Source organism: Ciconia boyciana, chromosome 2, assembly GCF_034638445.1.
Source record: "Ciconia boyciana chromosome 2, ASM3463844v1, whole genome shotgun sequence".
NCBI classification, from domain to species: Eukaryota; Metazoa; Chordata; class Aves; order Ciconiiformes; family Ciconiidae; genus Ciconia; species Ciconia boyciana.
In genome coordinates this window covers 142,921,224-142,945,105 of record NC_132935.1, presented here as the reverse complement: position 1 = coordinate 142,945,105, position 23,882 = coordinate 142,921,224, and the positions used below count along the sequence as shown (strand labels likewise).

At 43.4% G+C, this 23,882-nt stretch overlaps 1 protein-coding gene across 1 annotated transcript; it reads right to left on the bottom strand.

The window, feature by feature from the left end:
- Window positions 1-223: 223 nt before the first annotated feature.
- On the bottom strand, window positions 224-13,083 carry CYP51A1 (cytochrome P450 family 51 subfamily A member 1). The gene is made up of 10 exons (XM_072854286.1): window positions 12,863-13,083; window positions 11,958-12,056; window positions 10,803-10,979; window positions 6,075-6,201; window positions 4,763-4,937; window positions 4,461-4,580; window positions 3,819-4,014; window positions 3,125-3,220; window positions 2,054-2,222; window positions 224-1,394 (listed from the first exon to the last, which is right to left on the bottom strand). The coding sequence occupies exons 1-10, from the start codon at window positions 13,013-13,015 to the stop codon at window positions 1,216-1,218; spliced, it is 1,491 nt and encodes a 496-aa protein (XP_072710387.1). The 5' UTR covers window positions 13,016-13,083; the 3' UTR covers window positions 224-1,215.
- Window positions 13,084-23,882: the final 10,799 nt, after the last annotated feature.

The following is a 23,882-nucleotide window of genomic DNA, read 5'->3' as shown; positions in this document are numbered from 1 at the left end:
AGAAGAGCAGACAGGCACAAGCTTGGTTTCTGAAGACCCTGGTCACCTGTGACAGGGCTGGAAGATACTGCACTTCCTCAGTTGCTGTGGCTGATACAAACACCAGGTTTTATAACAGTTACACCCGAGTTTAGAACAGGAAAGACAGGGCAAAGCCCTTGCTACAGTAAGCACTGATGAAGGGGGGAGCTCTTTGCATGACTGACTTCATACTGACAAGAAAGAAAGAAAGGAGTTTATTACGAATTTACTTAAAAAAATCTTTTCAGAATTGACAGGGTTGACAACAGAAAACTCCCACAAGCGGTTTGTTTATAAATTTAATTCAAAGTTCCTGTGAGCCAGAGCTCATTACCATTTATCATCACCACTCTTGAACCAAACAGTTTAACAATCCTGCACGAGCCAGTACAAAGGGGGACAACATTCAGCTATTTCACTTAATTTGTGACCATTTTATACACAAACATGTTATCTACAAAATTCATGTTGTTTGTATCATCACATTGTTACTTCCACACTTACATCAAGCTTCCAGAGATCACTACTTTCAAGGTTTTTTTAGAAAATTATTTGTTGCTTTCTGAACCTAAGCATTTTACAACTGCTTCAAGTTAGACATTCAAATTGTTTATTCTCAGAAAAGACTTCATGAACATCATGTAGTCTGCCTACTACTCAGCTTACAGTAACCTTTTTTTAAAGTAAGTATGTGAGTACTTCCAAGAATCAGCCAAGACCAGACCTAGTTCGCTTGGAACAGAATCACAAATATCAAAGGCAGGGCACCACCAAGTACATTCCCCCTCGCTGCCTGTTCCCTGACGGATTTACTGTCATTGGATACAGGGGTAAGGTATGCAGTCTCACCCCTTGTTCTCTGGAGAAAAGTAATCTTCACTTATTTTTCAAAAGCAAAGAGTTCCATTTATAGAAATTACTTATTTCTCCACCTTAAAGAGCTGGCATGCACCTTAAAAATGTTACACCAATAGAAAAGACTTTTTCTTTAAAAATGCAATGAGAAATTTGTAAAACAAGCAATTATACACAGCAGCATTAAATGGTGTGGGCAAACAAAACAGATGCAAAGACTTTGCATTCAGTAGATTATTGTTGTGCAACAGTTTCCATTTGCCACTCATTTTGTCACAATTTTATTCAAAAGTCTGTTAGTTTACACAACTTAAATAAGTAGGGTTTTAGCTCCAGAATTTACAGTGACCTCCTCTTATATTTGATAACAGGGTTAGTAGGTGTGTGTATCATTGTTGTATAATTTATAGTCGGAAAGTAGTCATTGATGAGATCAAATTCATACAAACGAAGCAAAGTAGACCAAATAGTCTTAATCTGAACATAAGCAAAGTTTTCTCCAATGCAGCGATGACGGCCTAGAAGAAAAGCCATAAACAGCAGTTAGAATACTTAGTTATTAATCACCTTTGACAATAAGTTAGCTTTAAAAATTTTATGTGGACCATAATTGCTTCTTTCCTTTCTAAACAACATGAATGTAACTCCACCAAAGGCTTGTTTTTATAAGCTGTCACTGCATAAAACAGACCAAGTAATTTGGATGATATTGTGTTGTTCTGTCCTCACCAGAAAGCGTTAATTTATATATCACCAAAGAAGCGTTTGCAACACTGAGAAAAGGTATCAACTATAACCGTAGTGTGGTGATATCTGCAAACTGTTTTGGCAGTTATGACTCTCTGCAGATTTTTGCTCTGCCTTACACTGACTTCGTATTACCAGGTTTTTACCTTGACTTAAAAAGACTTGAGTCAAATATCACTATTTGATAGTGAAATATACCTAAAGATTTGGTTTGATTGCTACTCTGAATGATATACAGCTACTACTAATGCAAAACTATCAACTTCATTCTTTTAACAGCACTTTCACAGTATAAAAACGTTCAGGCAGCAATAGAAAGAAAAAAACGTATCCTCAGATGCTACAGCATGGGGAGGTGCTGTCCGAGAAGACCAGTATGAGCTCCTTCAGTACACAATCCCTCAGGCAGGCACTGCCTTTCCTGACTCACCAGCGCCAAATGGAACGTAGGCAAATTTCTCTCCAGCTGCTGGGTTATCTTGGAGATACCGGTCAGGCTTGAAGTCTAGAGCATCTTTCCAGGAGTCCCTGAGTCTGTGGTTAACAGTGGGAGACACACAGACCTGATGGCCGGGGGGAATATTATATCCAGCAACAGTCTACAAGACAAGAGATGAGACCCCACACATCACAAAATTTCTCCATTTTTCTTTTTAAAGAGTTACCTGAAGTGCTGTATCATGAGGCTTGGATTTCAAGAGACTTTGGCTAAGCTCATTTGAAATTAATGCAGCCTAATACTTTGTTTTAATTGTATAGGGCACAGTGCTCAAGCAGTTGCAGGAACCTTTCTGCTGCTTTAACAAGGCTGGCAATTCTACAGAAAGAATTTTTTAAAAATTAATGAACTTAAAATTTGTTGAAAGCATTTGTCATGGGAAGGACATTCTTTTAAAAAATTATTTGACTATCTTATTTGTACAAACAGCAAATTTTCTTTCAGATTTACTTAGCTTGTATTGTATTAAGTGCAAGCAAAATTCTTCCAAGATAGCTATTAAAAATGCCTGGCAAACAAACAAACAAACATCTTTAAATGGTAGCACCAAACTAAGAACTCAAGTGAGACTGATAGCTAAAAGATAGGTTCAGTTTTGCAAGTGGCTGTTACTAGGTCCCCTCAGAGTCTTCCCTTCTCCAGGCTCAACAAACCCTGTTCCCTCAGCCTCTCCTCGCAGGACAAGTGCTGCAACCCCATACCATCTTGGTGGCCCTCTGCTTGCTTCACTTCATCAACATCTTGATTGCTGGTGGCCAGAGGGGTCCAAAACTGGACACAAATAATTCCAGATGAAGGTAACTATCCAGCTGAAGGTATTAATTGCTTTCCTCAATCAACACCAGCTACACTCCCACTGATACGACCCAGGATGCCATCAGCTTTCATCCCTGCCAGCAAACACTGCTCACTCGTGTTTTTCCTTCTGCCATCTGGGACACCCCTGCACCCAGCCTCTTCCAGCCCTGTTCTCCTGAAGTTAGCTCCAACACATGTACTCACCTGGGGAGTTTTGGCCATTCTCATCATGGTCATTATAGGAGGTCTAAGTCTTAAAGTTTCTTTAAGACAGCGATCCAGCAAACTGAGATCCTTGAGCTGAAAATATAGGGAAAATGATATATCAAAATATAGCCAAGTTTATTCAACACAAACAAAATGGTATTTTATACTATTTAAAAACAAATTTAAAAAAAATCAAAGAGTAAGCAGCTCATATTTACATGTACTTCATTAGCTACCCTGATAATTTTTTTTTTCATTTGATTCAATTAAGAAGGAAAAAATCTCTGACCAGTGCTATTAATTACAACTAGTTTCTTACTAATCTGTCTCACGAGTGTTTCCTGATGCCTCATTAAAAAACAAGGTCAAACTGTACCCCTTTCCTCAGTGGGAATATGAGGAACTTCCTCCTCTATCTACAGAACTATCATTTCTTAAATAGAAATTGTAGGAACTGTAATTTCCTTAATCAACACTGATTAAAAAAACAGTAGCAAGCTGAAAATTTACTTGGAGAGGAGGAGATGGAGGAGATACACTGGCAATCTTATCATAGTGTGACTGTGCCAGATTATTATTCTAACGCAAAGCATATGACTATATTTCATGCTTGCTTGTTTGTGGTTTGTTTGTTTGGGGTTTAAGTATAAAAGTATAAAAATACCCAGCTGGAATAACGTAACATACAAACCTGGTCATAAGTTAATGGTGGCAAGTCATCCCCACAAACTGCTTTTTGTTCTGCATAGCACTGGTCCTGTATTGACTTGTCTCTGGCTATGAAGAAGCCAAGCCAGGCACTGGTGGTGGAGGACGTGTGCTGCCCCGCTAGGAGCAACCCGATAAGCATTCCAGCAATTTCATCATCTGTCAGTGGACGGCCATCCCTAGGTTGAAGGGTGTTACGTTAGAACTTCATTTGATCAGGTTTCCAGCTACAGTAGTATTTACAAATTTTTCTAATGTACTTCTTTCTCCTTCTTCACTTTTGTTGCCTATTCTAAATGGAGCAGCAGAAGATCTAGGGGTAGGGAGAAGGGAGAACACAGGGAGAGAGACTCTCTAGGAGCCTTAAAGAAAATCATTACTGAACAGCCAGCAAAGAGAAAGGGAGCGACCTCGTGACCACTGATGAAAATCTCAGAAGTCTAAATAACCCTTTCCAATTAAAGTTTTTAAGCTGTTTTTAAGAATACAGCTAGGACCAATTGCTGGCAACAAAACCAATTCAGAACGTGAGGGACTATTATTTTTTGGTAGACAGTTTTAACTGAAGAGCTCAAAGCTAAAGTAAAACATCTATAAATGACAACCCTTCAAACCCTTTGCTTACTTGTATGAAGCATCAAGTAGAGTTTGGAGCATGTCATCTTCCTTTTCTTCAGACTTCCGACGCTTCTGGATAACCTTGTAGAAAATATTCTTTATTTCTTTGTGTGCTCGATCTCGACGTCTGCGATTCAAAACACTTCCATTAGCAACTTTATACAAAGTAACACATTAAATGCTTATGAGTATTTATTGGGACGTCTAGAATAGCTTACAAACAAGAAACTGGGGACACGGAGGGGAATCCAAAACCACAAAGACGTTTAGATAAAATGCTTAAGTTGCTTCATCTGTTATTTCTGGTACCTGAAGCTCGGCAGAGGTAGCCAACCTGGCAGAAGCCAGGCAGCATGAGTAAAACCCCCATCCAAATCAGCATACAGCTGAGCCACGTTCTCATTCAGTAAGCTTCGTATTTCTTTCCCATGTAAGCAATGACTTGCTGTCAAAATGATAAGTTCTGAAAGGGCTTCAAACAGGTCTGAGGAAAGATTTGAAAAATGTTACTGAAGATGCATTTCAGGTGAGATGTTGTTTTACAGGTTATTCTTTAGTTTTATTTTGTAGAACAGAAAAATAAGTAACTGGACACATTAATAATTTTAAATAGAGTTTTAGATTGTTTTACTAGGAAAAGAAGCATCTAATTTTAAATTTCTGTGTGTCTATCAGGTCTCTCTTCAAACAACTTTTTAATTAGATTGCTGATTTCAACAACTTTTTCCTAAGGTATTTCTTTCTAGAAATTTTTCTAGGAGAGCTAGTAACCCTTCCAAAGTAAGTCACACAGCAGAAGCTCAATTCTTAATATAAAAGAAGTCATACAAACACTTAACCTTGAAATCCAAATCCATGGGAAACCAGTTAGTTTTGCTGCTCACTGAATTGGTTTTATATAATAATATTTATACATGTAAATATAAAATTGTATATTATCATATTATTACCTACACTATATATAATAAAAATTATATACTTACAAAATAAATAATAATAAAAATATATAAGTACTATATAACTATTATATATTTAAATATAAACATATAAGTTTAAATAAATAATATTTCTGACACTGTTATGCCACTGTGGGCTTGCAACAATGGTGATGGGTGCTATCTAGCAGGCTAGTTGGGAAAGACAGGTGGGAAATAAAAGAATTCCACTTAGATCACTAACCTAACCATATCAGCTTCAAGGATGCAGTTTTTCAGCATAGAAGATCCCTGAGCTAAGATCTCTGACATAGGCTCTGGGAAGTCAGAGCAGTATCTTCTCCTAGAGACTAAGAAGTGGTTACACTGAGCTGACTCGTATCATGCAAAGCGAGCACGATTCAGCCAGGCAACAGGTACACTCTCTATGAGCTGACTAAGAAAGCAAAAGTAAGATAGTCCTTCACTCCTTTCAATGATCTTCTGAGCAGCTTTATTCTCCAATAGCCTTAAATTTGATTAAACAAACTCTGTATTTTGCACGTTTCTTCTGATGTTCAGTACAGTTTTACCTATGTCATTTTCAATTTCTTTAATATTGCAGTAAATCATTTACAAAAACAAACTGCATTGGCATTAATTCCTTCACAGAAAATTGGAGGAAAAATGCATCTGATCTGGCTTACTTTTTTCTCCACTTTCTCCCCATGCTTTGAAATACTCCTTTGTTTCTTCTTCAATCACAGATACATGCTGTTTAAACTGGGCAATGTTTAGCCCAGTTTTGAGCATCTTCTTCTGTTCCAAAAATACCTAGAGGAACGAAGGCAGAAAAAGCAATCAGTACAAGGATCATCATATTAATGTAATTAACAACTTATTATCATTTGTACTATAAGAACATACAGAAGTAAAAAGAGATCATGATTAGGACTGCAGGGTACAACAGATACTCAAATTTAAATAGTAGATATATTCTGTTTTTCACCTTGTTTTTCAAGCAAGAGTTTAGTAACATCCAAGTAAAACACTAGCTCAAGGGAGCTACAGTTCTCTCTTTTGTAGTACCAAAACAAAAAATAATTTTAGTATCTTTGTTAAACTTTATCGCTGAAGATACAAGAAGCATTCAAGATTGAATCCAGACTTTGCAAGGACAGGTCTGATTACATTTGTGATTATGTATCTAAAGGGCGTTCTGTATTTCAATCTGCTGATATCACTGCCCAGGAAGTCAGACACATAAGCAGAAAGCAAACTGCTTCCTAGGAAAATGGTGAGCTTCACGTCCTTCTCACCTCTTCCTCTTTTTCTTTGTATAGACTCATAGCTAACAAACCTACTTGTAAAAAGCCCGTTATTAGATGGGAACCATTCAATGGATTGACAGAACATCTACTCAGAAAATTATTCAATGAATTTTAAGCCCTAATTATGAATTAGGGCATGTGCCCTATAGATCTGCACTATACCATGAGCAACAAACCAAAAATTGTCTTCCCACCAAGGGCTCTGCACGCACTATAAAGTTATTCACAAAACAAAAGGCATAAGAAGAAAGGTTACTTCCTAGAAACTTCTGTTCTCAGAATGCAGTGGGGACTCCAGCAGTCTATCAGAGGGTACACGTGCCACAAAGCAGAGAGACAAGCACGTTTTCCCTTGCAACATGCTACCCCATCTCCATCTCCAGCTTGATGGAGACAGGAATGGCACACAGGAGTGAACACATCCTCTGCCATTTCAGCTCCTCTCAATGCAAAGCTATCTGCAAGAGGCTTGGAGGAAGGAGACAGAGAGTGAATATGAGTTGATATATAGACTATGCATATTAACAAACAATTACCAGAATTACTGGTAAATAAGTAACTTCTTCCTTTTGAAGAGTAAGGGGTGGTTCTTCTAAACACATGACTGCAAGTCACTGTCAGACTAAAGAGATAGAGACTTAGCAGCTTGAGCAGAGAGAAGGGGGTCTCAAAAGAAAGTTCTGGATGATCCATCAGTGGTAGAATGTCAATGAAAGTTTGAATGGCTCTCTAAATGCCTTCCCAGTAGATGCTATGGATGTCATCTACCTGGACTTCTCTAAGGCCTTTGCCACAGTCCCCCACAACAACCTTCTCTCTAAATTGGAGAGATACGGATTTGATGGGTGGACTGTTCAGTGGATAAGTAATTGGTTGGATGGTCGCATCCAGAGTGTAGTGGTCAACGGCTCAATGTCCAGATGGAGATCAGTGACAAGTGGTGTCCCTCAGGGGTCCATATTGGGACCAGTTCTGTCTATCTTCATCAATGACATAGACAGTGGGATCGAGTGCATCCTCAGCAAGTTTGCAGATGACACCAAGCTGAGTGGTGCGGCTGACATGCCTGAGGGGCGGGATACCATCCAGAAGGACCTGGACAAGCTCAAGAAGTGGGCCCGTGTGAACCTCAAGATGTTCAACAAGGCCAAGTGCAAGGCTCTGCACCTGGGGGGGCAATCCCTGGTATCAATAGAGGCTGGGGGATTAAGGGATTGAGAGCAGCCCTGCAGAGAAGGACTTGGGGGTAAAAGCTGGGCATGAGCCGACAATGTGTGCTCACAGCCCAGAAAGCCAACCGTATCCTGGGCTGCATCAAAAGAAGGGTGGCCAGCAGGTCGAGGGAAGTGATTCTGCCCCTCTACTCTGCTCCGGTGAGACCCCACCTGGAGCACTGCGTCCAGCTCTGGAGTCCTCAGCACAGGAAAGACATGGACCTGTTAGATCAGGTCCAGAGGAGGGCCACAAAAATGATCCGAGGGATGGAACACCTCTCCTATGAAGAAAGGCTGAGAGAGTTGGGGTTGTTCAGCCTGGAGAAGAGAAGGCTCCAGGGACACCTTATTGTGGCCTTTCAATACTTAAAGGGAGCTTAAAAGAAAGATGGGGACAGACTTTTTAGCAGGGCCTGTTGCGATAGGACAAGGGGTAATGGTTTTAAACTAAAAGAGGATAGATTTAGACTAGATAGAAGGAAGAAATTTTTTACAGTGAGGGTGGTGAAACACTGGCACAGGTTGCCCAGAGAGATGGTAGATGCCTGTTTCCATCCCTGGAAACATTCAAGGTCAGGTTGGACAGGACTCTGAGCAACCTGATCTAGTTAAAGATGTCCCTGCTCATTGCAGGGGGGGTTGGACTAGATGACTTTTAAAGGTCCCTACCACCCTAAACTATTCTATGATTCTACATCTGAAATGACATCATGGTGGTAGCACTATGCAAAAAAACAGCTCACCTCTAGCAGAATGCATTCTGGCCACAACCGGACATGCTACCTCACTAGCTTCATATAGGGAAACACACAACTAGAGATAATCAGCGTATGTCAATAGCAGAGTCCCTGCATCTCCTAGCTGTGGAAAAAAGTAGCCCAGGTGATTTTCTGAGGAACCTGAATCTGCAGAGATAAAAAGGAAGAAGTCCTTCTAGTATGAAAGGTATGAATGAAGCAGACATCCACAGGCACTCAAGGCTTACTGAGTAATATGAAAAGATTAACCTCTTGACTAAAGCAGAACTCAAAACACACTCTAGGGAAAAAACTAGGGTAATTCTAGAAAAAGACCTTATTTCAGAAAAAAAGCAGTATATGGTGGACCAATGAGGTAGGCCTTAATCATCCCCATACGCCTGAAGAACATAGTTGTAAGAAATGCCCATTTCCAAGGAGCTTATAGAAAGTTCTATAAAACTCCTGAAGGATGAGATTAGGTCCCATCAAAGAACTAGCTCTTGAATGAAGACAGACACTCAAACCCATCCATGAACTGTAGAGTGTGAAAGCAGAAGTCAAAACAGCTGTAACAACAAGTGGATGAACTTTCCCAGAATTAAGAGACAAACCAGCACATTTCATTTTCAAGCAGACATCCCATGACAGTCAAAATCCAAAGAACAAGCACAACACAGTGAAAATCTGGCCAACTGAGCAGTCTATGTCTGATTGATAGGCACTTTTCTGAAACTAGTATATACCAGAGAAGAACATGAAAGATGTATTGCAGAGAATCATGCACCCTCTACACTCTAACAGCTCCAAAAGGGATCCCTGACTCCATCCTTGACTTTTTGAGGAAGACCTCCAACTGTCGGAACTGGTAGAAACAAGTCTGTTAGCATGGCCCCACTTATGGAAGAGGTCTCCTAGGACACAAGAAACGATCTCCTACTTGGTATCCAGGCTGCAGTCCTGCTGGTTTCTTTCACAAAGGGATGGGAGGAGCAATGCAAATCTGTCAAGTGCAAAAAACCCCACCACCCACACAACGAAACAATTCTCCCCCCAAACTTTGTGACACTCTCTATCCACAATTCAACACTTCCTGACAAAGCAAGAGACAACCAAGTTCTCCCTTACTTATTTACAAAGTGGCAAGTTGTTGGTAGTCAGTTGTATATGAGATTTCCAAAAGAATGGGGTAAGAACAACGTACATACTTTGTGGATCACTGCAAAATGCTGGTGTGGAGGAAAAGAGACTAGTGATTACTGCTCCTGAGCCACATAATTAAGAGGGCAACAGTCACTGCAAGCACCTTCGGTAGGGGAGAATGAACAGGCATGCTAAGGAGGAAAAGTCTTGATGGCCGCAGGAACGATTACTGGTCAAATGATTGGCATCTATATGAACAAAATTAAGCCAAAACTGAAAATCCGAAAATTAGGTACATCACAATGCTGTTTCTGCCACCAGACTACTCTCTCGTACAACAGGCTGTCAATGTCAACATACGCTGAATAGAGAGCCCCAGTGGAGCAAGTCTGTCCATGGAAAAGTTGGCTTCTGCAGTTTAAGAGTCTGTCATGACAGACACCACACACAAACGAGAAAGCAGCCAACGCTTAGCTTGGAAACAATGCCACATGACACAGCCACTGTGCTTCCAGACCCGTGCAAACTGTATTCTGCAAACGTATAAAGACTGATTTTTGTCGGAGCATGACAAACCTTGTGGTGCAAACTGTCAAATTAACACTCCTGTATCTAGATTTGGCATGGCATAAATGAGAAATTATCACTCTTAAAGCTCTCTCAGAAGGAAGACCTAACGTTGCTTGTAAGGGAAAAGTAAACTGTAGTCAGTGGCATGCTGTAAGGGAAAGAAAGAGAGACTCACTTATTACTTTTTCCTCTATGGTGGGATTAGATGGTTTCTAGAACAAAAAATAGCATCCAGACTGATAAATGGCCAGGTCGTAAATAAAGCAACCTAAACATGTTCAGTCTTGATTATCCAACTGAGACAATTTACCAACTGCATTATGCCTTGCTGCCAGAATTGCGTATGAACACACAACCCCATCATATAGAGCCAAGAGCTCAGGACTGCCTACTCAGAATTTAAATTATGCTACTTTTCTACTTGTATTTAAAATACATACCGTATTAGGGACATCATAAGCAACTCCCTTGCCAAAAACTGGTGTAGTTAACCGAGAGTATACATCCTCTGCATTCAGATCTTCATTTTTACTATTGAAGAGTAGAGCAGCAGCATCACTACCCAGTAAGTATGTGAATGTCTTGCCAACCATAGTGAAACTGAATACAGGTCCATACTAAGAGAGAAAAAAAAAAAATACCAGTTTACTTTAAACAAGAAGAACACAAATCATTAAATCCATATCTCTTTATGTACAGGCTTCCATAAATCTCTTAGACTCTTACCCTCCAAAGTGTCTAGAGACTTAATAAAGATATAAATATTTTAAACCACATTTAAATTATGTTCTCAATACACTTACTAGTGATATCTAATGTTATAACGAACACACATGATGTTGCACATTTTAAAAGCATTTAGTTTAAAAAAATGTAAACAAAAGACCAGTTACACTACAAAAACTAGCAGGCAGATTACAGCACATACAGCCTCCAGTAATCTACAAACACTGCCTCAAAAAATTCTGGATTTGGAGTTATGCATAGGTAATTAAGAGCAAATAAGATTTTAAAGTTTAAAGGTAATCTCCAGCAGATCTGCACATACTAAATTTGGCTTTCTCCAAGCTAACCAAGCTAAGATTTAAGCTTATGTTTTAGACAATGTGAAACAGATCAGTAAATCTTATTTCATTGGAATTAAGGCTCTATTGCCTTAGACCATTTCTTTTTGCCCTTTTAACATTGGAGAGGGCCTTACAATTCAACAAATTGCCTACAGAGGTGGTCAGCTACATTCCAACCTGGTCACAGATTAGTAAAGAGCGACATTAAAAGCTCCCAGTTAAGGCAAGAAATAATGTCACGAAAATGGCTTTTTAATTAACTTGTGATTCAGCTATGAGCATTACCCAAATGCACAGACGTATTTTTTTAAATCTGAATCACAAGAGATATCTCAGAAAACACTATTTCTCTAACAACAATGTACATAAAGAGATCTGAAGAAACCAGAGCCTACCCTGCACACTCCATTCCATATTCGACACGGTAAATGAGAATGAACTGTTTTCAAACAGGCTCCAGATAGAGAACTTAATAGACACAGAAAAATATTTTAGCATATGCCCAGCCAGTCATGTGAGAAAACATACCTTGTCATAAGCATTTTCCAAAAATTCAATGGGACTTTTTCCAAACGCAATTGCATGTCCAAGGAAAGGGATGCTTGATGAAATATAAGGTGGGTATTTCTGAGGAAGAAAGATAAATAAATATTTCATTTTCTTCAGAGAGTAATAAAATCATGTCCATTTACATAAAACTAACACAGAAGAGGCTTTAGACATGTTTTGTTTAAACTTTTTTGTGAAAAGGCCAACTTTGGACAACTGATTATTTTTTTAAATAGAGTAATAGTGAGCCACACTTAAAAGCAGCAGAGATTAAAATATAATGAATATGATTAAGATTCTTGCTAACCTGCCTCTGAAAGCAAAGCACAAAGATACTGCAATTGGAAGGAAGGAAGCCAGAAACAAAACGGTGTTGACTATTTGTTAAACAGTCTCCCAAAAGCATTAACCTCAGTTTAGCAACGAGTTTCATACATACGTGGGAGCCTTCTTTTAAGCTCCACTGATGAAACAGTACCGGGCACGGCCTTCGCCTCTACAACACCTAAGCACCTCTGCTTCATGCGGTACCACCCAGCTGGACGAAGGGACAAGCCAGTGCAGCATTCCTGTCAGAAACCGTCCCCTGGGGAGGTGCTGGGAACGCTCCTCGCTCGCCAGAGCCTGCTGCCGCAGCCTCGGGTTTTACCGCCCCTTGCTTTGCGCTCCCCAAGAAGGGCTGTCCAGAGGTGAGCGCACCGCTGCTCCCCCGTCCCTCCGCACCCTGAAGGGAGGCCGCCCGGCTCTCCCCTGCGGTCGCCCCGCGGTGACCACCTCGCCAGTGGGCGGGCGGCGGAGGCCTCCGGGTCCCCCGCCCCGGCCCATCGCCTCTCTCTGGCCCCTTCGCGGGCGGCCTGAGCCTCTGCGCGTCCCCCAGCGCCTACCCTCTGGTCGGACCCGACGTGGCGCCGGTAACCCAGCTGGAACAGGTAGCCGAGGCTCAGCGCGAAGGCGGAAGCGGCCAGCACCAGGGAGAGAGGATTGCCGACGGCCACCCGCTCCAGCAGGGACCCGCCGACCTCCATGAGGCTCAGCATCTCCTCAGCGCCCGCCGCCACCCGCCGGCCCGCGGGCACCCACGCGCCAGCCCCCTCCGCGCGCCGCTGGGCGGGGCCGGCGGCCGCCACGCCCCTCCGCGCTGGGCTGATCTCTGCCCATGTGACGATTCCTAGCGCCTGAGCCAACCGGCGGCCGTGCGCCACGGGGTGACAGCGTCTGCCGGGCTGCGAGGGGCGCCATTGGGCGGGCGGGGGCGGGGGGCGGGACGCCTGGCCGTGGGCCGTGGTCGGTGATTGGCGGCCGGCGGGGCCTCGCGCGTCCCGGCGGGGGCGGTGATGGCGGCGGCGGCGGCGGCCGCGGCCGTGGCCGTGGCCGTGGGGCTGCGCTGGTGCAGCCGGCGGGCGGGAGCAGCAGCGCCCCGGGCCGCAGCCCTGAGCCCAGCCGCCCAGCGCCGCCTCTGAGGGGGGAGCGGGCCCCCCTCCGCCTCCCGCAGCAGCTGTTTCCCCCGCGGCCTTTCCCGCTCCCGAGGGGCTGCCCGCCGGAGGGGCTACGCCCGAGGCCGCACCAGAGCTCCTGCTCTCGAGGCTCCTCGGTCTGGCCTTGACTGGACCGAGCGCTGTTGCCGGCATCGCTCAGCGTCTGGCGCGGTCCCGTCACTGACCGGCTCGGTGGCCTTTGCCTCCTTCCTCTAAAGCACCACTTAGCCCCGTGGGGCTGCTGCAGCTTCCTGGTGCCACAGCCCTAGGGCAGCACGCTGGGCAATAAACACGCGTGGGGTGAAAACACACGTGGACAAAACATGCATGGGAATAGAAGTCACATGGGATAAACTCGTGTGGACAAATGGAGTGTGGGAATGTACTCACATGGGCTAAACGCGCATGGGTGTGAACTTGCCTGGGGGTAAATGGACGTGGGTATGAAATCCCGTGGCAGGAACACATGTGGGTATGATCTGTGTGCAGTAAACACTCATGGGGAGAAACTGAGGGTGTGAACTTGCATTGGGGTGCATGGGTGTGAAACGCCTGCGTGGAGAAACGTGGGGGATCATGCGTGGGGATGACCTGCACCAGGGGGCCCACCTGGGATAACCCACATCAGGTAATCCACCCAGGATAATCCACACCAGGTAATCCATGCCAGATAACTCACCCGGGATAACTGTCATGTCCCACCACGTGGGAGGGAAAAGGAAAATAGTGACACCGAATATGTCATGTGAGGGGCGCGAGTCTGGCGTGTGGCTAAGGGAAAAGACGTGGCCTTCCCATTGAGTCACGAGATTCAGAAAGGAGCCAACTAGGGAAGGTGCCCCGCTGGACCTCTTGTTCACGAACAGAGAAGGACTTGTGAACCATGTGATGGTTGGAGGCGTCTTGGGCAGAGTGATCACGATAGAGTTTTTGATACGTGGAGAAGCGGCGAGGGTGGTCAGCAGAACTGCCACCTTAGACTTCCGGAGGGCAGACTTCGGCCTGTTTAGGAGACTGGTCGACAGAGTCCCCTGGAAGGCAGCCCTAAAGGGCAAAGGAGTCCAGGGAGGCTGGACATTCTTTAAGGAGGAAGTCCTAAAGGCACAAGAGCAGGCTGTCCCCAGGTGCCGAAAGACGAGCCGGCGGGGAAAAAGACCGGCCTGGCTGACTAGAGAGCTCTGGCTCGAACTCAGGAAAAAGAGGAGAGTCTATGACCTCTGGAAGAAGGGGCAGGCAACTCAGGAGGACTACAAAGGTGTAGCAAGGCTGTGCAGGGAGAAAATTAGAAGGGCCAAAGCTGAGCTAGAGCTCAATCTGGCTGCTGCTGTAAAAGACAACAAAAATTACTTCTTCAAATACATTAGCAGCAAAAGGAGAGCTAAGGATAATCTCCAGCCCCTAGTAGACAGGGGAGGGAACACAGTGACCAAGGATGAGGAAAAGGCTGAGGTACTTAATGCCTTCTTTGCCTCAGTCTTTAATAGCAGGGCCAATTGTTCTCTGGGTACCCAGCCCCCGGAGTTGGAAGATAGGGACGGGGACCAGAATGGAGCCCCCATAATCCAGGGGGAAATGTTTAGTGACCTGCTGCACCACTTAGACACTCACAAGTCTATGGGGCCTGATGAGATCCACCCGAGAGTACTGAAGGAACTGGCAGATGTGCTCACCAAGCCCCTTTCCATCATTTACCAGCAGTCCTGGCTAACTGGGGAGGTCCCAGGTGACTGGAGATTAGCAAATATGATGCCCATCTACAAGAAGGGCCAGAAGGAGGACCCGGGGAACTACAGGCCTGTCAGCCTGACCTCAGTACCGGGGAAGCTGATGGAGCAGATTATCCTGAGTGCCGTCACATGGCATGTAGAGGATAACCAAGGGATCAAGCCCAGCCAGCATGGGTTCAGGAAAGGCAGGTCCTGCTTGACCAACCTGATCTCCTTCTATGACAAGGTGACCTGCCTAGTGGATGAGGGAAAGGCTGTGGATGTTGTCTACCTAGACTTCAGTAAAGCCTTTGACACCGTTTCCCACAGCATTCTCCTGGAGAAACTGGCTGCTCATGGCTTGGACGGGTGTAATCTTCGCTGGGTAAAGAACTGGCTGGATGGCTGGGCCCAAAGAGTGGTGGTGAATGGAGTTTACTCCAGTTGGCGGCCGGTCACAAGTGGTGTTCCCCAGGGCTCTGTGCTGGGGCCAGTCCTGTTTAATATCTTTATCAATGATCTGGACGAAGGGATCAAGTGCACCCTCAGTAAGTTTTCAGATGACACCAAGTTGTGTGGGAGTGTTGATCTGCTTGAGGGTAGGAAGGCTCTGCAGAGGGACCTGGACAGGCTGGATCGATGGGCCGAGGTCAATTGTATGGGGTTCAACAAGGCCAAGTGCAAGGTCCTGCACTTGGGCCACAACAACCCCATGCAACGCTACAGGCTTGGGGAAGAGTGGCTGGAAAGCTGCCTGGTGGAAAAGGACCTGGGGGTGTTGGCTGACAGCCACCTGAATATGAGCCAGCAGTGTGCCCAGGTGGCCAAGAAAGCCAATGGCATCCTGGCTTGTATCAAAAATAGTGTGGCCAGCAGGACTAGGGAAGTGATCGTCCCCCTGTACTCAGCACTGGTGAGGCCACACCTCGAATACTGTGTTCAGTTGTGGGCCCCTCACTACAAGAGAGACATTGAGGTGCTGGAGCGTGTCCAGAGAAGGGCAACGAAGCTGGTGAAGGGTCTGGAGCACAAGTCTGATGAGGAGCGGCTGAGGGAACTGGGGTTGTTTAGCCTGGAGAAAAGGAGGCTGAGGGGAGACCTTATCGCTCTCTACAACTGCCTGAAAGGCTGAAAGGAGGTTGTAGAGAGGTGGGTGTTGGTCTCTTCTCCCAGGTAACAAGTGATAGGACGAGAGGAAATGGCCTCAAGTTGCACCAGGGGAGGTTTAGACTGGATATTAGGAAATTTTACTTCACTGAAAGGGTTATCAAGCATTGGAACAGGCTGCCCAGGGGAGTGGTTGAGTCGCCATCCCTGGAAGTATTTAAAAGACGTTTGGATGAAGTGCTTAGGGACATGGTATAGTGGTGGACTTGGTAGTGTAGGTTTACAGTTGGACTCGATAATCTTAAAGGTGTTTTCCAACCTATACGATTCTGTGATTCTGTGACCCCCTTGCTTTCTAAACTCCTTCTCAGAGAGGAGTACCAGTGAGGCTGGATCCAGTGGTAGTCTCAGACTTGGTCAACGGTTTATGTCTAAGGGTTATGAGGATGGTAGGGGTAGCCACATGGCAGAGTCAGCATTTGCCTACCAGGTCCCTCTCCACCCCACTTGGGAGTGACTCAGATTCACAAATTCCTTCGGACTAAATTAAGGTGAAACTACACCAAACGGTCAATTAGGCACTTTATTTGTAGTGGGAACAACTTGAACATGGAACGCGTCAACTTGGAAAACTGGGAAAGCATAATGGGGTTGGCAACAGTGGGATCTTATTGGAACTTTTACAAGAAGGAAAGGAAGGGGGGGGGGGAGACAGAGAGAGAGAGATCACAACTCTTGGATCCTGTGATGACGATGACAGGCACCGCAATCCTCCGGTGATGGGCATGCACCTGGTTTCCTGGGGGCATGTCTTTTATACTCTAGTCCCGCCTCTGGTTACACCCCCTTGAGGATTTATATGGTTCTTGTTCTAGACAGTTCTCAATCTTCTGCGCAGACGCTGGGGAGGAGAGGGTGGTCGCAAGCCCCTTCCTCAGAGAAACCCTGTGTGACCTCTGGCCATATTTGGTAAGTCGTTATGTAAGGTCCATCAGAACCCGGCACCGTGCGTCCTCCGACACACTCTCCATGTCCCCTGCCGCCGCCATGCAAACTGCACCTCGCCTTGCCACAGTGCTTGAGACATTAACTCTTTCAGTCTCTCACAATAACCCATGCTGCATAACCCACACCAGGTAATCCACCTGGGATGAGCCACACCAGGTAACTGCCCCACAGCAGACAACCCACCCTGCATAATTCACACTGGATAACCCGCCCGGGATAAGCCACACAGGGTGACCCACCTGGGAGAACCTATGCCAGAACCTACCCGGGATAACCCATGCCAGAAAACCCACGTGGGATGACCCACCCATGACAACCCATGCGAGCTAACCCATCCTGGATAACCCACACCAGAGAATCCACACAGGACAACCCACCTGTGGTAATCCACACCGGACAACTCCCCTGGACAATGGGCTGTATTATACCAGCAATGGACTCGGACAACTGAGCATGCAGACAGACGTTCAGTGCAGCAGAAAATGGTCGGTCTTGTAAACGACAGGACCCTGCCCAGCATGTGCTGTGGTGATCGATGCTTTCTGCGTGTCAGGCCTTTATTTGTCTGATGATCACACTTGCAAAAATCATGCCACTTAAAAAGATTTCACAGATGGGGCCCCTACAACAGCTGTATTCCAAATATTAAATTGTAAGAGAGGATGCTTGGTTAGAAGCCATGGCAGATCACAGCAGTATACATTAAAACCTAGAAAGCTGTCATCTTCCCGGTTGTTTGCTTCATCACCCTCTTATCTTGTGATGTATTTATACTCTTTGGGGGCATAGTTCAATGCTTACACTTCACTAATGGATCAAATGCCTGATACTCACTACTCAGGTCAAGTTGCTGTAGATTTGTTAGTGGTGTAATAGATTTGGGGAGCTGGCCGATATAATTATTATTTGCAATTAAACAGACCGCATGCTCCAGTTCCCCTATGCTGTCTGGAATTTCCTTTAATGCATTGTGAGATATGTCCAGTTCCCTGAGGCAAACCAGTTTAGATAGCTCCTCTGGAATTTTAGTTAACTGATAAATAAATAAAACAATTTATTTAGATACAACTCCTTCTCTTCTGCAAAAAGTTCAAAAGGTAACTTTCCTGTGGGAAAAATAACATTCCATAATTTACTTCCAACAATGAAAGCTTCTGACCTTCGATTCTAGTGGAAGCTAACTTGGTATTTTCCAATAAAAATAAGGATGCTGAGCACAGAAATTTGCAGGGAAGCTTTTTAGACATGATAGAAAAGAAATTAGACATTTAGACAATAGAAAAGCAATAAAAAACATGCAGTAGAATAATACCTCCACAGCTGGAGCTTTAGGAGAAGTTCTTTTGGTTGTTGTTAATTAATTAAAAATTTTACCCTCTCAGAACACCCTAATTTTATTTTCTGTTTTCCTCCACCACAAGGAAATGAAACGTGTATTTTTCTTCGTTTTGATTCTGTTCTTACTTTGGTCTTTTCTAATTTTTATTTTCCTTCTTGGAACTTCAACTGTTCTCCAATTATTGTGGAAACTAAAGCTACGGCTCTCTGAGAAATGGACGTTAAGATCACATACTTTTTGCTCCCGGGTCTGAAGAAAGCCAGCCCTTGGAAAAGACCATAACCACATTTGAAATAATATAAAGAAACATGAGCCTTTTCTGAAATCAAGTATGAAATACTGATTTTGCAAATTCTCATTAAAAGAGAGATTTAAATGCCTAACTCATCAGGAGATTGTTTTGCCCTGTTCCTTAGTATTTAAAAAAAAAAAAAAGGAGAAATTAAACTTTGGATTTTAGGAATGTGAAGCAATTTTCTCTGCTGTAAGAAATCAGGGATTGAACATAGCTTTTCTTATTTGAATCAGTGAAAGTTTAATGACCAACTAATGACCAACTAATTTTAAGAAGTATTACACGAGTTGGAAGGATTTGTTCATTTCACAGAGAGGAATCTTGGAGGCAGGCTTATCTACCAAATTCCAGCTAGTCATTTTGTCTCTTGATATCCATTGGGATGGAAAATACCTACATTCCTAATAGTACTAGAAAAATTTAAAAACAGATTATCTATTTCAGATCAATCTGATTATCAAAATATCACCTCAAGATATACCTCAGTAACACTATATAAAGCGAGGTTCATGTCTAGTATTTCTAATTAAAAGTGCAACCTAATAGATTTTTGTCCAGTTCTGATATTAAAAATAGGTAAATACGTACATGTATTTGCCTTTAGAAACTATTTTTCTGCTCTTTGTTTACTCTAGGTATATTACACCTGTTAGGAGGAAGTCTATTAATAATAATTTTGCAGCACAACAATCTGTGCAACACAAGCTTTTCTTACCTAAAGGAAATGTTCTCTTACCTTCAACCCATTCATTTGACACACTGTCAATGTCTCCTGTGAAGAAAGATGACATATTTCAGAAGGAAAAGATGCAAACTCATTTTTTGATACGTTTAGGTCTCTGATCACTTCCAGATTGCCAGCTGCACAGGCAAAAATAGAAGCTTATTGTTACAAATTGAAAATTGTTGTTGTTTCTTGAGCTCTTTAATATCCTTTGGTAAACTCTGAATCAGAGTTCTCACATATGCTGAGATTAGGAAAGCAGCAGAGATTACTAGATTAGGAAGGTAGCAGAGAACCCTTGGGAATATTGAGATTTGATTGGAGTCAATGTTGAGTACTTTCAAATTTTTCATGTCAGCTATGGTATCTGGGAAAGTTTTTAGCTTGTTCTCTGCAAGCTCTAAAGTTTCAAGTTTTTTCAATGCAAAAGGAAATTAATCAATACTGTTGTGATTGAGAAAGAGTTCTTTAATATTTACAAGCTTTGTCAGACATGATAACTGGTTGTGACTGACATTCGGTACTGTCAGTTTATGAAGTAAGGATATTTCTGGTGGCAACAATGTCAGTCTATTTCACTCAAGTAACAGGATTTCCAGATTAGTTAGATTAACTATATTTGAATGCAATGCTTTTATTTAATTGTTTTGTAAGAGCAAATATTTTAAATTTTGGGTTTCAAAAGCAAGCAGAGGCATGTTTCCTAGTCCTTTATCATTTAGTCTGAGTGTGAAATTCTCATCTTCAGGCAACATATATGTTGATCCATTGTCATCACTTTCAGGATTCATTGCTGATGGTAGTATGTCTGGTCTGGCATCTCCACTGACAGCTTCTGAAAGGATTTGGTTTAGTTCTCCAGTATCCTTTTCAGCTGATGTAAGGTGTGTTTTCTCACACCTGTTTCAGAGACACCTTGAGGCATTGTGGCAGCATTTATCTCAGCTGAAAATTCACATTCATACCTTTTTTCAGGTAAATCACTTCTTGATCTATTTTCTGTTAGTTTACAGCTTTCCTCATTGCCAGCTGCTATAGGAACTTCATGTGAAATACCACTCAAACTTTTCATAGTTTGGTCAGCTACTTTACAATTCTCTGATTAATGTAATTAGTCTTTCCTGGCATCATTAACTGGAATCTCATGAAAGCTTTTGTTTAGTCCTTTTGTATTTAGACCACTTGGAATTTAATCTTCTTCCTTCTCCATAGACATTGTTCCTTTTTCTGGGTTGCTAATTGATTCTTACCAGTATTTTTTAAGAAATCAAACTGTAAGTGTGAAATCTATATGGAATAATATGTTTTAACATTAGTAGACTGAGCTAGCAATTGTAAGAGATCCTGATAAAAATCTAGACTTCTTCCACATTTGTGAACTTTCCCAGTTCTCTGTTTACCCCCAAAAAGGGATTACTTTACTGCAGTGCTTGCTTGTTTTTCCAGACAATAGACTACACAGATCACAAAACATGCATCACAAATGTGTGATTTGTTGCTTGACTTTTCATAGAATAGCCCAACCTGCCTCGGACAACAGACACTCCTCAGCTTAACAGACGTTCCACAGTTCTCTAGAGCTCTGTTTGCAGGTTCTTCCTGCTTTAAACTTTAATTTCCTACATTAAACTTTTGTTCTCTTGCACTAGTGATGTATCATCATAAAACAGTATTTTTCGAACTTCATTTGCGTGCCAGTTGACAAACCAAAGGTATTAGTTGGTCTTTTTCTCTCCCCTTACAGGCAGATTTATACCATCTTACATTGTAAGTCTTCAAACGTGAGTCCCTCAAATAGATTTACATTTTTTCCTAGTTCCTTTAATACAAGTCGTTCTGCTGATGGGGTAAAGTTGTACAAAATTATTCCAATATCCTTACCCCACAGTAATAAAAAAGCTTTGAGGTCAAGTGGAACCTTTGCAAACCAGGTACATTGTTTCTGTTGAGGCTATACCTGCAATTTTCAGTAACAGACTGTTTTTTAAAGCATATCTAGCTGTGAGCTAACAATGGTAGGGAAACCTCTACCTTTCTTGAAGAACTCTTTCCTGTCACCAAAGCAGCAGCAGGAGGACTGCATAAGGGGTCTAGCCTGCATAAGGGGTTTGCCTCAGGACCAAGGCCTTCCTCTTGGACAAGCTGCTGCCTTCCCCGTGCCGCGGGCAGAACCAGCTCCTGAACTCAAGCAGCTCCCGACCAGGGGGAAAGGAGGCTGGCACCCCATCTCGGCACCCACGTCAGCCGCCGCCACACCGAGCCCTGGCGACACGGCACGGCCTCCCCAGCGCCGCCGCCGCTCCCCTCAGGGCGTCCGCCGGTTGCGCGGCAACCAACGGCGCCTCCGCCCCCGGCGCCGCGCAGCGGCTGCGCACGCGCGCCTCGGGAGGGCGGGGAGCGGGGCGCTGAGAGGGGCGAGGCCGCCGCTCGTCCTCCCGCCCGGGCGCGGTGTCAGGGCGCGGGGCCCGGGCCGTGAGACCGTCCGCTAGGCGTGAGGCCGGAGAGCGGTTCGGGAATGGGCCTGTCGGTCAACCTCCGCTCACGCGGGTTCGCTTCACCGCGGCAAAAGGCACCCAAGACTAGATGGGTCCACTCCTCACGCGCAGCGAGGCCTGCACTGAGAGCGGAACAATCCTCAGGTCAGCACGCTCGCCTGAAGATTAATTATTCTGCTGGATAAAACTGTGCCCATTTTTCACAGTTTCAAGTTTTCAGTTACTCTTTTGCCTTACTGTGCCTGGCTGGAGTATTATACTCTCAAATCTTTGCTTCATCAGCTATACAGTTACTCATGTTTTAAAAAAGTGCTTGTTAGATAAGCTATAGGAGTTGAGCCGAGTGTCTCTTGCTTACAAAGGCATGATTTTCAGACTTGCCCTTCTTCCAGCTTGTTTTCTTTTTTTGTTTGTTTGTTACAGATAGGAGGATTGTTACTAGTGGTCTGTCTCTACAGTGTTGGATTTCTCTCTGTTCCCATTTTAGATTTCCCCACTTTTAGATGAAAAGATTGTACTCACCTTCCTTGTCACAGCAACACAGTGGAAACTCCCGCGTCCCCAGGTGCCAGAAGCCTGCTAGGACTGCGTAATGGAGCTTTCACTACTTAATGGCTCCACTGACACACAACGCCTGCAAACTTCTGGTTTGCCATGACTAACCGTTTCCAGTTCTCTTGATGAACTCCTGAGCGGTTTCCAAGGTGCATTACCTTAATTTGTAGTCACCATGGGACCCTCCCTATGATCCTCTCTGATGATCTTCATACCTTGCAAAGATGAGTCTGTTACAAAATACTGCTCTTTGGAAATAACACCTGCTTGGCAAGACATTCAAGGGCACTTTCATGCTGGCTGCAATAATAAAAACAACAAACATGACTTGTTGCAAACAATTTATTAGGTAGTAATAAATAAGAATTTAGCAGAAAGAACTATACAGCAATAAGGCATATTAATACTATTGTTAAATATGCACCTGACACACATTTTAACGTTTTTCCTCTAGTTTTCTAACGAAGTGCTATGTAGAGAAGCATATTTCTGCTACCAGTGCCAAGTGATAGCAAGGATGCACTATGAAGGACCTGACTGTTGCATTATTTACCTTAAATAAAATATAACAAACCATGAAGATTTACTGTTATTTATGCCAGTGAAATTTAAGTAGAAAAGTATAGCTTGCTAAGGTTATAAAATATGTCTCCTGTTCACTTTTTTTAACTGCTTACTACTTTAATTTCTTAAACTGCACTTACTAGTAGTAAGGTATGAGTAAAGTTACCACACAAGAGCACAGTTCCTAACATTCATTTTAACTTTTATTTGAAAACTTAGAGGCAAGTGCTCTTTTTTTTTTTTTTCCCAAACTTTTTTACAAAATATTGCACACTGGTTTAGCATGCAGTTTACACAGAAGAAATAGTCAAGTGCACTTAAAACCCTGAAATACAACCAGAAATTTTAAAGATTTGTGTTATGGATACTATTTTAACGTACAAGGATATGTTTCAGACTGCATAGGGTCCCACCTTACACTTGGGACCCAACTTGTTGAGACCCAATCCTGACTCTGCAAAGAGCAGGCATAATGCTTACAAAATGAATCTGAGTTTCTTCCATTATAAATTTTCATTCCTGCATCCTGCACTGCTTGTAGCCTCAAGAAACTGAAGTAATGAGTAGGAAAATTAGTTTAACAGAAATAACTTAGTACCTCTTATATGAGTTTTCATTACTGCAGATGTGTTGCAA

Coding starts and splice junctions, on each gene's coding strand:
- CYP51A1 (XM_072854286.1), bottom strand. CDS start 13,015: ATGCTGAGCCTCATGGAGGTCGGCGGGTCCCTGCTGGAGCGGGTGGCC. Junction 12,057..12,862: donor ACGTCGGGTCCGACCAGAGG/GTAGGCGCTGGG, acceptor TTTCTTCCTCAG/AAATACCCACCTTATATTTC. Junction 4,938..6,074: donor GGGAGAAAGTGGAGAAAAAA/GTAAGCCAGATC, acceptor ATCTTTCCTCAG/ACCTGTTTGAAGCCCTTTCA.